The 15,576-nt window shown below is 42.0% G+C and overlaps 1 protein-coding gene across 2 annotated transcripts in view; it reads left to right on the forward strand.

Annotated features, from left to right (window-relative positions):
- Positions 1–13,981, forward strand: part of LOC149317746 (protein EFR3 homolog A) — a 66,128-nt gene extending 52,147 nt beyond the window's left edge. Inside the window, exons 18-25 of one of the 2 annotated variants that reach the window (XM_089518140.1) lie at positions 392–459; positions 2,080–2,207; positions 4,243–4,331; positions 5,378–5,426; positions 8,210–8,313; positions 9,147–9,196; positions 10,389–10,483; positions 13,177–13,981. In XM_089518140.1, coding sequence (XP_089374266.1) covers positions 392–459; positions 2,080–2,207; positions 4,243–4,331; positions 5,378–5,426; positions 8,210–8,313; positions 9,147–9,196; positions 10,389–10,483; positions 13,177–13,184 — 591 coding nt within the window. In that variant the 3' untranslated portion in view covers positions 13,185–13,981. Of the gene's footprint in view, positions 1–391; positions 460–2,079; positions 2,208–4,242; positions 4,332–5,377; positions 5,427–8,209; positions 8,314–9,146; positions 9,197–10,388; positions 13,143–13,176 lie in introns of those variants that run through there. The other variant, XM_089518139.1, reaches the window with a different exon arrangement.
- Positions 13,982–15,576: the final 1,595 nt, after the last annotated feature.

Genomic DNA, 15,576 nt, shown 5'->3' on the forward strand with positions numbered 1-15,576 from the left:
GCCATAGTCCAGTGCTCAAGCCACTACATCACACTGGCATCAATAACTTGTTCCTTTTCTGGAACATTTATTTTGGCACTTGTATTGTTAGCAAAGATGATGCCACTGCCTTGCATATGAGAGAGCAGTCACTTTGGGATTGGGACTTACCCATTCAGACGTTAAAGAAATCTCAAATGGGCTGCTAGAGGCCATTTTAAGACTTTGTACTGGCCCCTCCATTTGCTTTAGTGTCAGGGACCATATAGTCTATTAGTGTATTCTATTTCTTTCAGCATATATGGGGATGGAACAGAAACAGAAATGAATGTCAGTACAAATCTGCAGGATTTGGTTCCAGGAGGGAGCCATTTTTGTGCAGTGAATATTTTCCTTTATTTATCTTTTTCAGGTCATTGAAACTAGAACTGTGGAAGCTCCATACTTTTTGCCAGAAACCATATTCCGAGACAAGTGCAGGTAAATGTTATTTTTATGTGTTTTGTTAACAAACACATGGTAAAACCTTGCTAGTTGTCACCTGTAATGTAGCAATGTGGGGAGCTTAACATCTAAAAACAATATTGACTCTCTGTGCTAGAACAATTCTTCTTCATTGCTACATTCAAAGTTGTTGTGATATGCCTTCAGTCTAAAGATCAGGTGGCTGGTGAAAAGCAGTAACAGGAGGCTTGTTGATGGCTTGAGACATTTGGTTACATTAATATTCTACCTTTTTTCTCATATTGGGAACCAAAGTGGCTCACAAGAGGATTAAAAATAGGTACAGCTGAAAGCGCACTGAGTTCTAATATGAAAACACCATTAAAAATGATCATATTGAAACAACAGCAATTTAAAAAAATTAATACAGTGGTCCCTTGCTGTGTCCGGGGGATCTGTTCCACCCCCCACAGATAGCAAAAAAACGCAGTACCTCAAGTCCCATTGTTTTCAATGGCCACACACAGCCACATCGCAGGAAGTAAGATCTGCAGATGACAAGCCCACGGTTGACATGGGTGCACTGCAATTTAAAAGTGCATCAGGAAAAAAAGAGGAAACAGTAGAATACCCTCCATGAAAAGGTAGTTCCTCAGGAGCCAGTATCCAGAGGTAGGAACCGTATAGGTCCCCAGATATTATTGACCCACGCCTCCCAGCAGCTCCTAGCCAATATAGTCAATGAGAAAAAGAATGCTGGGAGTTGCAGTTCGGTAATAGCTGGGTAGCTGCCCCGTCCCAACCCCTTCTGTGTGTGAACAGTCAGCTGCTTTTTCTGCTGCTGTTTTACATCTTTCAATAAAACTTTGGGTATTACAGTGGGTCCTTGGTATTTGCTGGTCTTTGGTTCCAGGACCCTTTGTGGATACCAAAGTCCTTGGATACTCAAGTCTCATTATAAACAGTTGCATAGGGAAATGGTGTTCCCCATATAAAATGGCAAAATCAAGGTTTGCTTTTGGGAATTTGTTTATTTTTTTAATATTTTCAAGCCGAATGGTTGAATCCATGGATAAAGAGGGTCAACTGTATATTGATACATTGGTAGCCTATATATGGGAGTATAGGGCTATACCAATATAGAAATGGATCGGAAAATAAGCAAAATTCAGCTCAGATGTTATGACCACTAGCTTAAATAATAATTATTCTATGAAAAGTGGTATTTTAAAGCAAGTGGTTTTGGTTAGATTTACCATTATGTTCATTTAAGGATTTTTTTCTGAATGGCATTTGTTGCACTGTAAAAGTGAGTAAAAAGAAGCAACATACACTGGATACTGGTTTAAACATGAACAAGTGCCAACAAACTCTTAAACTTAAAATGTTTTAATTCAAACAGACATTGTTGTTTCAATAGGAGGGTTGGAGAATAGTAACAATCCACAGAGTTGTTTTTTTTTAAAGAATAATCCATTAAAAGAACTAGAAGTGTTGTGTTGTTTCTTCTTCTTCTTCTTTTTAAATTGCTTTAAGTCAACCTGGTTTAAATCAACCAGCCCTGGCAGCCACACTCCGTACTGCAATGTTTTGATGCTGATTTCACGTGCGATGTCTCTGTTTCTTGTTTAAATTTCCCCTGTGTGTTTTAAACAGTCTTCCTAAAACTTTGGACAAGGAGGACAAGACCTTGTTTTTCCTGACTCACAAGATTGCCGAGTCCTTGGGTGGCAGCGGCTACAGTGTGGAGAGGCTGTCAGTGCCTTACGTGCCCCAGGTGACAGGTGAGCAGTGGCATAGTTCTGTCAAAAGCACCTGCGGATGGAAGTGTGCCTTTGAGCAACCCTCAGACTTCCGTTGTGAGCACCCAACAACGTTCCAGGCACATAAACACTTTTTGTTTCTGGAGGTTTTCTTCTCACCCATCTACCGCCTACTCTGCCTCTCTTCTCTTTCCAACCTGATCATTAATGAATTTGATGGCTTAGTGTACTGCAAGGCTGCCATGCAGGTTTCCCAGTTATGTGCCAGGAACTTAGTAGCAGCTAGTTGCAAATAACTAGTCACGTGTGTGATGATGGCAACCTGTCATTATCACAGGTTACTATTACTAATTTCTTTTTCATGACCTATGACTGTAACTTAACATGGGGCAATTTTCACATGTTTGTGCACTGTGACTGGAATGTAGTTTTATATCAATTAAGTGTCTTACGAATTGGTGAGGAAGGAATAGCACATGATTCCAGTCCTGAGTTATGTGTTCTGTTGTGGATGTTGAAGCACCAGCAAGCTGGACATGAGAGAATTTCTTTCACAGACTCGTGGCTTTGTAGCATGCAGGATTGCCTTTTATTAAGGAACATTTACTTACTTTCAAGAAAGTTGTTTTAAAAATACAGTTATAACAGCTACTAGCTACTGGTGGTAGAGTGTTGGAACTCTAGCTGAAACTAACTACATTTTAAAGTTACATTTCCATGGCTAAGGCTGGATCTGCACTGAGAATTAATGCAGCTTGACCCTGCTTTAACTGTCATGGCTCTATGCTGTGGAATCCTAGGATTTGTAGTTTGTTGTGGCACAAGAACTGTCTTTGGCAGAAAGCTAGATAGCTCACAAAACTACAAATCCCAGAATTTCATATCACTGAGCCAGGGGATTTAAAGCAATGTCAAACTGCATTATTTCTGTAGTGCAGATGCAACCTGGCTCCAACAAAAGAGGTTTCCAAGCTTAAGTTCCAACAGAAATACTGTCAGACTCTTCTGTTTATAATTCCTCTTTTCTTCCTTTGTCCAGCATCCTCTTCTTTGCTCTTGTTCTGAATGTGTTGTCTCTCTAGAGTTCTTTTTCTCATATTGAAATGAAAACTCCCATAGCCACCCTGTAATTTGGTTGGCTTGGCTGTGGCCTGCTGATGGAATTGGTCATGGTGAGAGGGGGATGGCCTGCTTCCAGTGTCAATGGCTGGACATTTCCCAAAGCTTTTCTTGAGGCAGCCTTCAGAAGAAGGCAGAGTGGAGGGAGGTATATGTAGGCACACACAAGTGCACCTCTCGTCAGTTGTAGAAATGTTGGCTCTTTGATCCACCATGACTATCTGTCATATCTTTGATTGCCGCTTGTATTCATGAAGGGTGAAAACTAAAGAGCATTTAATGAAGTCCATGAATTAAAAGGAGACATCTCAGGAAGCTAAAAAGATGGTCTTTTATTTGCTAAAATGCTGTGCCTCTGAGCACATATGTGTTTCAGACTGTACTGCTCTTATGGCCTTCTTCCCAGCCAACTTTAAATCAAAGCTACAGATATTGCTAGGCCAAATCTATTTCCTAGCAGAATGCAATTTTATTTGCTCTTTAGCAAATGAAAGACCATTGTTTGAGCATCCTGAGCTATTTCTCCTTTTTCATTGTGGATATCACTTCTATTCAAAATTCTGATCTCTGGAAGTATTATTATTATTATTATTATTATTATTATTATTATTATTATCATTGTATAATCACAGCAGCAATAATATAAATATATCCATGCTTACGGGAGCTTGGAGAAGCACCTTTTTGCGCTACACCTTCCAGAATCCGCTAGCTAGTATAACTAATAGCTGTGCTGCCTGGGGGCTTTGGGTGATGCAGCCCCCCACCCCAATAAACCTTTCTGAGGTCTGAAGCTTGTTTGATATAGTCAGAATGTGTACTGTGCTTTCCTTCCTGAGGGTGCTGAAGTGGAGGGGAGGGAGGCTTTCCTTTCCCCACCTACACAGATGCTTTTTAAAAATAATTAATTCTTTTCAAAACTTCTGTCCATCTGCAGATGAAGACAGGCTGTCCCGGAGGAAGAGTGTTGTGGACACTGTGTCAATTCAGGTGGACCTTCTTCCTGGCAATGGCACTGAGGATAAGGTAGGCCTGGTTTGTCAGATCACAGGATGAGTTGCAGGAGAAGCATTTTCCATTGACTTTCACATGGAGAGCTGGCATCAAAGGTTCATACATCCTGAAATTTAGAACCATGTCTCTGAGCACAACACTTATTTTACAGTGCTGACCTAAACCAGGGTTAGTTTAGGTCAACAAGGAGTACCCAGCTTGTTTGGGGCAATTGGCTTACACATTGTAATCCTCTTAGGGAGTGCTTAAGTGCACTGATAAGTGGTACAGAAATGTACTTGCTATTGATATTGCTATCCTCCTCATGTTTTGGACAGAAGACCCAGCCAGCATGGCCAGTGGTCAGGAATTATGGGAACTGATGTCCTCTGAAGGGCCAGAATTTGAGAACCACTGCTTCAGGAAAAGAGATTCCACCTCAACATTAGGAGGAACTTCCTGACAGTAAGGGCTGTTCGACAGTGGAATGCACTTCCTCGGAAGGTGATAGAGTCTCCTTCCTTGGAGGTCTTTAAACAGAGGCTGGATAGCCATCTGTCAGGGATGCTTTGATTTGGATTTCCTGCATGGCAGGGGGTTGGACTGGATGGCCCTAGTGGTCTCTTCCAACTCTATGATTCTATGATTCTGTATCTCTTCCTCTCACCCATGTAACTGTGTTTACTTGGTGGTACAGTGGGCCCTTCGTATCCCCTGGGGTTTGGTTCCACCCCCCCAACCCCCCAGATACCCAAATCTGTGGCTGCTCAGGTCCAAGTGATGTAATAAAATGGTGTCATTTATATAAAATGGCAAAATCAATTTTGGCTTTGGGGATTTAAAAAAAAAATTAAGTAGTGGATGGTGGAATCCATGGATATAGAATCTGTGGATACAGAGGGCCAACTGTATTCTTGTCTCCTCCCTCCAGCTCCCTCTTACTATGTAAAATGCAGTGTACATTTATGATGTTGAATACATACCAACAAATGATGGAATTTGAAATTAGAAATTACTTTTTTTTAAAGCTCTGCTGTATTTGTGGGATAAACAAATGAAAGGCATGATATTTCTTCCAGGTCAACAACACAGAAGAAATTACCTTTGAAGCGCTGAAGAAGGCAATAGGTAAATTGACCACAGTTCATGATAACATTGATGTTTCCCTTATATTCCACTCCCAGCAGACATTGGCTCTTGACAAGTAATTTGGAGGCAAGAAAAATAACTCACTCACTACTTGGTATAATGTTCAGGACACTGTAGGCCACATTCCCACATACAAATAAATCGCTTTGTGATGCGAATTGATGGATTGGTTCAGCAGCTGAGCATGGTTCACACTACGCTTGCCCCAATTTGCATTTCTTGCTGCAAAATAAAATAAAATATCCCACTTGTGGTTCACATTGACAAAATGAATCGATTCAAAATGGACCCGCTCCAGCCGCCCAAAGGGCAAATTTAAATTGATTCTGATCTGCATCTGGTTCAAACTTGCACAGAATCGATTTATCCGAAAAGACACTGAAAAAAATCAGCATCAAAAAGACACGGGTTAAATGGGTCTAGTGCATGGCCTCCCTCTCCGAATCGCTTCAGCAATTTGGTTCAAGTGTAAACCAGGGTCATTTAAACCAGTCCAAACAAATTTGCGATCTGATTTAAAAGGTAGTGTGAATGAGGCCAAGGTTCATCATCAAGAGATCAGTACACTCCACACTGACATGGACCTCTTTCATCCATTACAGGGGAGGAAAAAAATCAATTTTAACAACCACAGAAACATAGTTTTCCTATTAAGTACATCTGTGCTCAAATGTTTGTGCTTTATTCAAATACCCTTAAGTGTGTGGGATGACATTCCAGATGGCCTTGAGATTAAGGCCTTTTTAGTGCCTGCTGATAATTTTGTCCCTACACAGTTGGTGGCCTGCCACCCCCAGCAATGCCCACAGCCTACCTGGTTGGCTTGTCTTTGCCATTCTAGGCAAACAGAAGAACCAGTATTACAGGCTGAGTTTGAAATGCCTACGGAAGATGCTTATCTTCCCTGGGATGACTTTGTGTTTTCCACACAGATGGTGTATGGTCGAGGACACTCCAGTATCATGTAAGATGTATGTTGCCCTACCCACAGTTTAATGTAATGAATGTAAGGTGCCTAGACATTAGCAAGTCCCTGAGCAGAGTGTATATTGGTATATCTTTGTACAACCCTCCTATCTGGTATCCGCGGCTTCATTTACCAATGTTCAAAAAAGGTCTCTCTAGGCATTTTCTAGGTCCTCCAGTGCAACTTTATCACCTATTTCCTCCAGAATTCATTAATTTCAATAGAGTTTGCCCTAATTAAACCTGTGGTTTCATGTTTCCACTGTAAGTCCGGGAACGTATCGCCTGTGGATACTAATGGCCCAAGAGACTAACAGATTGCTGGTTTATTCTTCCCTGCTAAATATTCTGAGATTCTAAGGCCTGTTACAGACTGCCAAAATAAAGCTGCTTCGGGTCTCTTTGGAGGTATGCTGTTTAAATGATGCATGCATCCTAAGAATCCGGAAGCTGCACCAAAGCTGCACTCCAGTGCTTAGGAATGGAGTGTGGCTTTGGCGCGACGCATGCATCATTTAAATAGCATACCTCCAAAGAGACCCGAAGCAGCTTTATTTTGGCAGTCTGTAACAGGCTGTAGACTAATGTGTGATTAAATGGAGTGCTATTGCTCACTCCGCTTGTTTGGATTATTCCATTGGCTAAGAGTTGGGAGCCAGGTGACCAGAGAATGATGAGATACATCTTTCAAAGATACAGATTTAGCTGCCAGACAGCAAAGAACCTTCAATCCCTCTGTTTAAAGAGATGGAGTGGAGAAGCGTTCCTGTTTCACCAGGTGGATTATGGAAGCCAGTGGTTTGTGTTCAGCTTTGATGGGTCGCATGTTGTTATATTTATATCCCACCTTTCTCCCAAAATTGGGACTCAAGGTAGCTTACAGTTAAAACAAAAATCTAAATACATACCGAAAAGTGATATTTAAAATGGAATTAAGCTGTTGACAATATTAATATTGACAACATTGTCAAATATTCAAATGGTTTAAAACTAAACTTTTTAAAAGATTAAATACTGTTAAAAATAAATAAAAGGTTCAGTTTGTTTTAAAAGCCTGCTGATGGATGGACAGCTTGGGAAGGGAGCTCCAGAGTCTCAGGGCAACCACCAAGAAGGCCCTCTTTTGTGTCCCCATCAACCATGCTTGTGATGATGGTGGGACTGAGAGAAGAGCCTCCTTTTGTATCCCACCTTTCCCTAGTGCTGGGGATACTAAAGGCAGCTGACAAAACATTAAAACAAATAAAGATTGAAATACATACAGTCACCTGAAAACTGTACTAGAAGTGCTTTGTGTTTCAGACAGATTTTTGTTTTTGGAATTTGGAATATTTGTACCATATATAGGTAATGAGATATGTTTCATATATACCTTATACACACAGTCTGAAGGTAATTATATATACAGTATTTTTAATATATGTGTAACAAAGTTTGTGTACATTGAGTATACAAGGTGCCACTATCTCAGCCGCCCATGTGGACTGTTTGGCGTTTTGGGATGTTTTGGATTGCAGAATCCTGGATAAGACTCAGCATGTCCAATTTATTTTAAAATGCAATTAAACTATAGAATCAATGCAGTTTAAAAATCCATGAAAAGACAAAAGATAGAAATCAACAAAATAGCACACCATTAAAAACCCATTGTGTCTATTCCTAAAAGTCTGCTGGAAGGGAACCATTCTAGCTTCCCAGAACAGGCCTTCCTTTAAGAATCACCAACAGGTAATTTATTCCTCTCCCATCCCTTCCTCTTCCTCACCTGCTGCCTTTTCTTTTTTATTCCCTAAAAGATAACACTGGCCTTGAAGAGCAGGAGAAGGAGAAGAGGCGCCAGGTGATTGAGAAATTCCAGAAAGCTCCCTTTGAAGAGATTGCAGCGCAGTGTGAAACCAAGGTGAGTTGTAAATCATATCAAAAGTATAAGAATAAAAACCTTGGCAGTTGCTACTTCCTCATAGGATCATAGAGTTGGAAGAGACCCCACGGGCTGTTGAATCCAACCCCTTGTTCTATGAGGGAAGAGCATCCCCAGCAGGTAGCTGTCGAACTGCTTTTTGAAGACATCCAGAGAAAGAGACCCCACCGCCTAGCTAGGTCATTTGATTCTATTGCCAAATAACTCTTTCTGTCAAGAAGTTCCTTCTCATTTCCAGTCAAAATCTACCTTCCTGTAATTCCTCAGTACCAGAACAAATGCCTCCTTTACAGTGGACTGGAAGGATTACTGAGAACAGCAGTTCTCAAATGTAGGTTCTTTAAGTGTTTGGGGCTTCCAGCTCCCAAAAGCCCCTGCCAGTGGCCAAAGGTTCTGGGAAATGAAGTCCTAAAGCATCTGGAGGACCAAAGATTGAGGATCGCTGATCTCAAGTGAGACTGTTTGATTCAAGACTACCCCATTGGTGTGGAAAATGGGGGAGAGGCACAATAAGAACTTGTGTGTGTTGCTATTGTGAGACAGACTGGTCCCTGCTTATAGCAGAAGGCAAGTCCTTGTGCATAAGCCCCAGTTCTTTTGTTCATTAAGGGAGCCAGAAAAGCACAAAATTTCCCTAGATTTTCTCCCTTGGAATTACGTAGGAGAGTCTTCCATAACTACAGTCCTTGGCTGACAGTGTGGGATGTTTAAGGGCCTGCTGTTTCCAGGGAAGAAAAAGAGATTGAACCTGACTACTGGATGGAACTTGAATATGTTCAGGATCTCAGTAATTCTGTGCTTCCTTCCTGCAGGCAAATCTCCTTCATGACCGGCTTGCTCAGATATTGGAGCTCACCATTCGGTAAGGGGAAATGGCCAGAGGCTGGGGGAAGCACTTTGTACTGGTATTTTGACTATTTGGTATATGAGGGTTGTGTTTCTGTGACCAGACCCTAGGCCCTAGCCTCTGTTACATAATACTAGAATTTGGGATTATCCAAAAATGGCATGGTGGGCGATCCAAGAAAAAAGAAAGGGAGAATGTTTTTACAGAACTAAAATTCCACAAAATGTAAGGATAATCATCAAGGAGACAAGCTTTGAAAGAAATAAACTCATGGAAGATACAGCTGTCAGTGGCTACTAATAGTGATGGATGTCCATTCCTTCTGGCATCTCAGTACCACTCATGATGATTCCCTTGGCTAAGAGATGTCCTAGACCCCACTTTTATAGCTCTAATGTCCCTCCCCACCATCTTTTAAAAAATAAATTGGTGTACTTTGCTCCACAAATGCCCTACAAATGCTTGAAAACACACAAAGGGTTACCCAACCCCACAAGCACCGGTTAACACACTACTAGGCCCATACACCTCCCTTTTCCAATTCAGTCCCTTTCAAAATGGTGGCAACATTTCAAAAGGGGCTGCATGAGAAAGGGCATGTATTTGGGCTTGCTGTGAGGATGCGAGGCGCATGGGGAACTGGAGAGAAATTGGTCCCAAGCCCCATGCAGCTGCCTCCTCCTGCTCCAGTGCATACATTTCACAATGTTGTGCCTTCCTTCTCCTCCAGACAAACATATGAAACCTGCAAGTGCTGAGGAGTGGGCTAAACTTTGACCCCTTTCCATAGCAACATTAATCTTCCTCTCAAAGTGTCAAAGCTGGGGGAAAGGATAGGCAACAAAGGCCTTATCAGAGCTTAGAAATTTCTCTCTCTCGCTTTTTTTTACTGCAGTTTCCCAAATTCCCCAATTTGCGTGGCCTCTAGCCTGTGGCTTGGTTTTTAAAGTTCAATACAGTGGAAAGGGCTTTGCCATGCTACCTCTCTCACCATGGGAGGGCTCTTGGGTCCACCTTCTGGCTGAGCCGGATGGGACCCTGTGAGACCATTTAAATAAACAGTCGGTGCCACCACCTACTGATTTGACCTCCCCCCTTTTCCTAGCGTTACTTTGGTGTCCACTTAGCATCCTTCACTAAACCAGCTCTAGTAGGAAGAATGTGTATTGTGATCTTAACGAGCCTCTCGTGTGTCTCTCTCTTGCAGCCCACCTCCCAGCCCCTCTGGCACACTGACTATCACTGCTGGACACCCACACTATCAGTCCGTTCCAGTCTATGAGATGAAGTTTCCAGATCTTTGTGTGTATTAAGACTCTTTTGGCCTCTGCTGGGCATGGTTTTAAAGCATTAGAGTACATTGTGTTGAGCTCACAATGAGGTTTTAGCTCAACCTCCACTCTTTTCTTTGCCACATTTTAATAGAAACAACCTTGTCTGTAGGGTGGCTGGGCTGGTGCCTGAATTGCAGATTTCCACTTCTATCTGTTCTGCTCTTGCAGTTGTGGTCAGATTATTTTGCTACTAATTTTTCTGTCTTCAGTGGAAGGAAAAATCATCAGTGTAATACTATGTTTTGCCAAATTTTTCAGAGAATAGGGAATTTTTAAACCAGAGCCTCAGTGGTTCTATTCCTTCTAGAGGCCGTAGGACTAACTGACAAACTCCCTGGTAGTTTGTTTACTCTGCGTTCTTTGCACCACAAGAGCCTGAGTGTCTTAGATGCCAAGTGGTCCAGATGTGTCGCTACTTTTCATTCTATGGTACTTAAAATCCTCAAGACACAGGCATGAAATGGTATTTTTGCCTCTTCTTCAGTCACAGCAGTAAATCTGAATGTAACACACTTCTAGAAATTCCAAACATGAGCCGCTTCTTGTGGCACATGCTCTGCTTTGGCAAAGAAATGCTATTTTTTAATGCCAAACCCTGCAACATTTTTGATGCCCAAGACATCTAGTTCATGCTTTATGCTTTTGAAAGGGGGGAAGAGGGAAAATGTATTTTTGCTGTGCAGCTTTTAGAATACCTAAATTATATATATCTCTATATTTAGTATAGCACAAGAGATTCAGTGCATTTTAAGATGATAAATAGGGTCTTTTAAAACTAATCCTCCTTAAATGTGTAACAGAGAATCTATGGCATATTCTATAGCATAGTCTTGTAGGATTTTTTTAGTAATATTTTGTCAACTGAAAGAAAAACCTGTGGATGGAACTCACTATGGAGGTTTGAGTTTTTATTGTGTGTGCTTTCCTTCCTTTTCCACTTTGCTGTTTATTTTAAAAGTGGATCAACTTGTTTCTGCTTTAAAGTAATTGCCACATTTCTCTCTGAAAATGAAATATGGACCTGTATATCCCAGTCAATGTGCTACTTGCGTGTAGAGAGAGGACCCTTACAGTTAATCTGCGCTCAACACCCACAAGAACCAAACACAAGCCAAATTTCTATCTGTTCAACCTGCAATGACATTGTTGCTGGCAAAACCCGAAAAGAACCTCTGTCGTTTGAAAAATAACTGGCAGATGTTGGTGGGACCAGCCATATCTTTATAACTATGATGTATGAAAACCTTGGCTTGTATTCTTGATGCTTGTGTTCATTCCAGAAAATCTTCTTTGACCACTTATACCTGAGTTTGCTTATAAAATTGGATGAGGGTGATGGAGGAACAGGTCACTTGACAATATGCAAAATGCTAAGATTCTGGATTTTAAAAAAGAATGAAGTGGGAGTTGTCAAATATGTCTCCCGCAGTATCTTTTAGCGTGTCAGCCTGTGAAGGGGAGGCACTGATGCCCTCCGCAAGTGTTGCCGGTTAACCAAGCCCTTCTTTTCAGTTTGACAGCGCAATCACAGCTCTTAGTGGATGACGAAACCGCCTCTTTCGTACCGCACTCCTCTGTGATTGCCGCTCCTTCTTCACATTTCCATCCTGCTCAGACCAGAGGCAGTGCCCCTCATAGGACACACTCCTCTAATCCTTGGCCCACCTTTAGTTTCTTCCACTTTTTGGTTTTGGAAGGTAAGACGTCTTGGTGTCTGATGTCACTCAAGTGGTGTTTTATTTCAAAGATGGAAGCTCAGTGCACATTTTAGTGAAGAGGCCATCCGTGGTGTTGTGTTTTTCTAATATGTTGACTGCCTTTGTACAAGATAATCACACACACACAGAAAGGACAAAATGCTCTTTGATTTGCACTCATGCAGTCTGTGGATGGTGCTGCTGTACAGCCCCGCCGTTGTGTCTCCACCCAGCTCTGCATGCAACAGATGCCTTGCATTTCACACCCCATTTGCTCTCAAGTCTTAGCTGCATTGTTTTCGTATTCTCAGTTGTCATCTTAACACAGTAGGCTTCAGCATTTCCAAAACGGATGATGTTCTTGTTAAGGGGGAGGTGGGGAACGGAGCTGTCACATTTTTTGAGGATGGGCCATATGGTGATGCTGGAGGACTGCCATACTGGTTGCAGACTATTCCTTCCATTGCGGATCATAAAGGTGTTGGAGACCATAAATCCAGTGACTTGTCCTGACACCTGGTTCAGGAATTAGTGATTTACACAGAGCAATTCCTTTGAAACTAGTAAACATTTGTGAGTGTGTGATACAAAGTGCTTGACCAGCTGTGTTTCTAGCAAGTGTGATCTCGCCTGAATGTTTGTCACTTGGTGTCCTGCTGGTCTTTGTACACATTCCAGGTTATACCTTGGTGTTTTGGTTGATAATGTGTAGAAGAGTAAAATAGCTTTTCATGGTAATTTTAACTTCAGGTATAAATAAATGAAAGCTGTTGTAACACAGAGTACAGAGAATGACTGAGCTGTCTGTTTTACTAATGCTTAGCTATATATTCTGCACTCTCTGTAATGAGCCATTCAACGAAATGTAAAAAAAAACACTGTGCAATCCACTTGTGAGCAATAAAATAAATTTGAGTAAGTGACAAGCAACACATACAAATGAACATGTTTCCTTCTTTCCCAGATTTTTAGTTGGCTTCTAGATGGACCACTCTTGGGCATAAATATGAGCACCTCTGAACATGCGATGGCATTGCAGTGATCCTTGTAGACAGTAATAAGGGGAAGCACTTCTCTTGTGGCATGTGAGGAAAGAATACCCCCTGGAAATCTTTTTAAAAGTGGTAAATCAGCAGGCAGAGCTTGCCTGTCAGAAGTTCCAGGTTCTGTCCCCATCATAGCCAGGTAAGAGCCCATGTTGACAGTCAGTGAACCTACCCAGAGCCTGTCCTCAGCAAAGAAGGGAGGTGTGTGCTTTTTCACATTAAGAGGCCAGCAGCCCAATCAAGGATCCTCCATACACAGTGCTGTCTACTCAGGCTGCAAAATTAATTCAGTTTGATGATACTTTTAACTGCCATGGCTCAATGCTATGGAATGTTGGGATGCGTAGTTTTATGAGACATTGAGCCATCCCTGCCAGAGCTCTGGTGCCTCAACAAACTACAAATCCCAGGATTCCATAGGATGGCGCCATGACAGTTAAAGCAATGTCAAGCTGCATAAATTCTGCAGTGTGTCAGCAGCCTCAGTATGCAGAACCACTGAGCTAAATAACATGGCACCATTATAAGCTATTGCTAGTTACTGCTGCTGTGGTCTTTAGTTTTGCGCAGAAGGGTCACAGATTATTCTTGCTGCATTTCTGTATCACTTGATCCTCTTTTCCAGTTTCTCCTCTTGTGTCTGAGAGAGAGAGAGAGTGACTGGCTTTGAGAGAAAGAAGAGGGTTTTCTCTTGTGTCGCAATAAAATGTGTTATATCTTGAAGGTGCCACAAGATTCTTTTTGTTAGTTTTTCCAGCAACACAGTAAAATGGAAACCCCTCTGAAAGATCCCTAATTCATGTTATTTATTAAAACATGTATGTCATGTTTTATATTGAATGTCCTTGGATGGGACACAAGCATCTGGCAAATGTAAATGATTTAAATCCACATAAGAATTCAAAGGTTACCATAAATTTAATTCCATGTTCGCTGAAAGAGCTTCACAACCTGATCTTCTTCTGTTTCTTCCTTTAAGACCTGCACATGCATTAAGATTATCCTCTGAAGGTCCTGTGTATTCTCAGATGGTGTGTGAGTCTTCATCAATGTTTTCATTGTACCACTTCATTCACTGGGATTGTGGTACAGCCATCAGGTATAGAGAGCCAGCATGGGGCAATGGTCTGAACATTGGACTATGACTCTGGAGGCCAGGGTTCGAATTCCCACTCAGCCAGGTGAACCCAATGGGTGACCTTGGGCACGTCCACTGCCTCAGCCTCACAGGAAGGCAAAGGCAAAGGCAAATCCTCTCTGGTCAAATTCTGCCAAGAAAACCCCATGACAGTTTCATCGCAGGATCACTGTACATTGGAAACAACTTGAAGGCACACAACAACAATAAGCATGTGCATTCACAGACACACATCAATTGCACAGTGTTTGCATTTAGCAGAAGGGGTGCATAGAACCAATTGCCCCTTGACTCCATCACTGTAGACTTGCACTTTGTTCTGTGGCTTTTAGTAATTTCTGACTTATAGTGAACCTAAGGCGAAATGATCATGGGGTTTTCTTGGTAAGGTTTGTTCAGAGGAGATTTGCCATTGCCTTCCTCTGAGGCTGAGAGAGTGACTTGCCCACTGGGTTTCTTGGCCAAGCAGGGAATCGAGTCGCTAGACCAACATTCAAACCACTATGCCACGCTACAGAAGTCCAAGGTCGGATCCTGGCCTTTGTTGTTGCATATGTTACCCACATAAGAGTCCTGCAGATAACATGGACCGCTAAAAAGACAAATGGATCTGAGAACACATCAAGCCTGAACTCTCCTTAGATGCCAAGAGGACTAAATTGCGGCTATGCTTTGGACACAGCATGTCCTGATGTGAACCACTGGACGACAACGATTGGGAGTGTTGAAGGCGATAGGAAAAGAGAGAGACCACTACAAGTGGATGGATTCAGTGAAGGAACTCATGGTTGTCCTTAGTTTGCAAGATCTCAGCAGGGTCATGGAGGGCTCTCATTTATAGGGTTGCCATAGACATACATCAGCCAGAGTGGTGCAGTGGTTTGAGTGTTGGACTATAATAATAATAATAATAATAATAATAATAATAATAATAATAATAATAGGTTTTATTTATATACCGCCCAATCACTGGGAATCCGAGCGGTTTACAATAGAGGGGTTAACAGACAGTTCCCTGCCCACAGGCTTACAATCTAAAAGACACGACACAAAAGGAGAAGGGAATGGTGAGGGAGGGAGGGAGGGAATCAGGTCCAGCATTCTTCTCTCCCTCTGAGGCCTGGACCAAGGCAGATGGACCGGAGGGAGGGCTCTGCTTCTTCAGGCTAAAACAAAATAA

Source organism: Sceloporus occidentalis, unplaced genomic scaffold (genome assembly GCF_023333645.1).
Source record: "Sceloporus occidentalis isolate IW3139 unplaced genomic scaffold, rSceOcc1.0.p SCAF_3, whole genome shotgun sequence".
Taxonomy (NCBI): domain Eukaryota; kingdom Metazoa; phylum Chordata; class Lepidosauria; order Squamata; family Phrynosomatidae; genus Sceloporus; species Sceloporus occidentalis.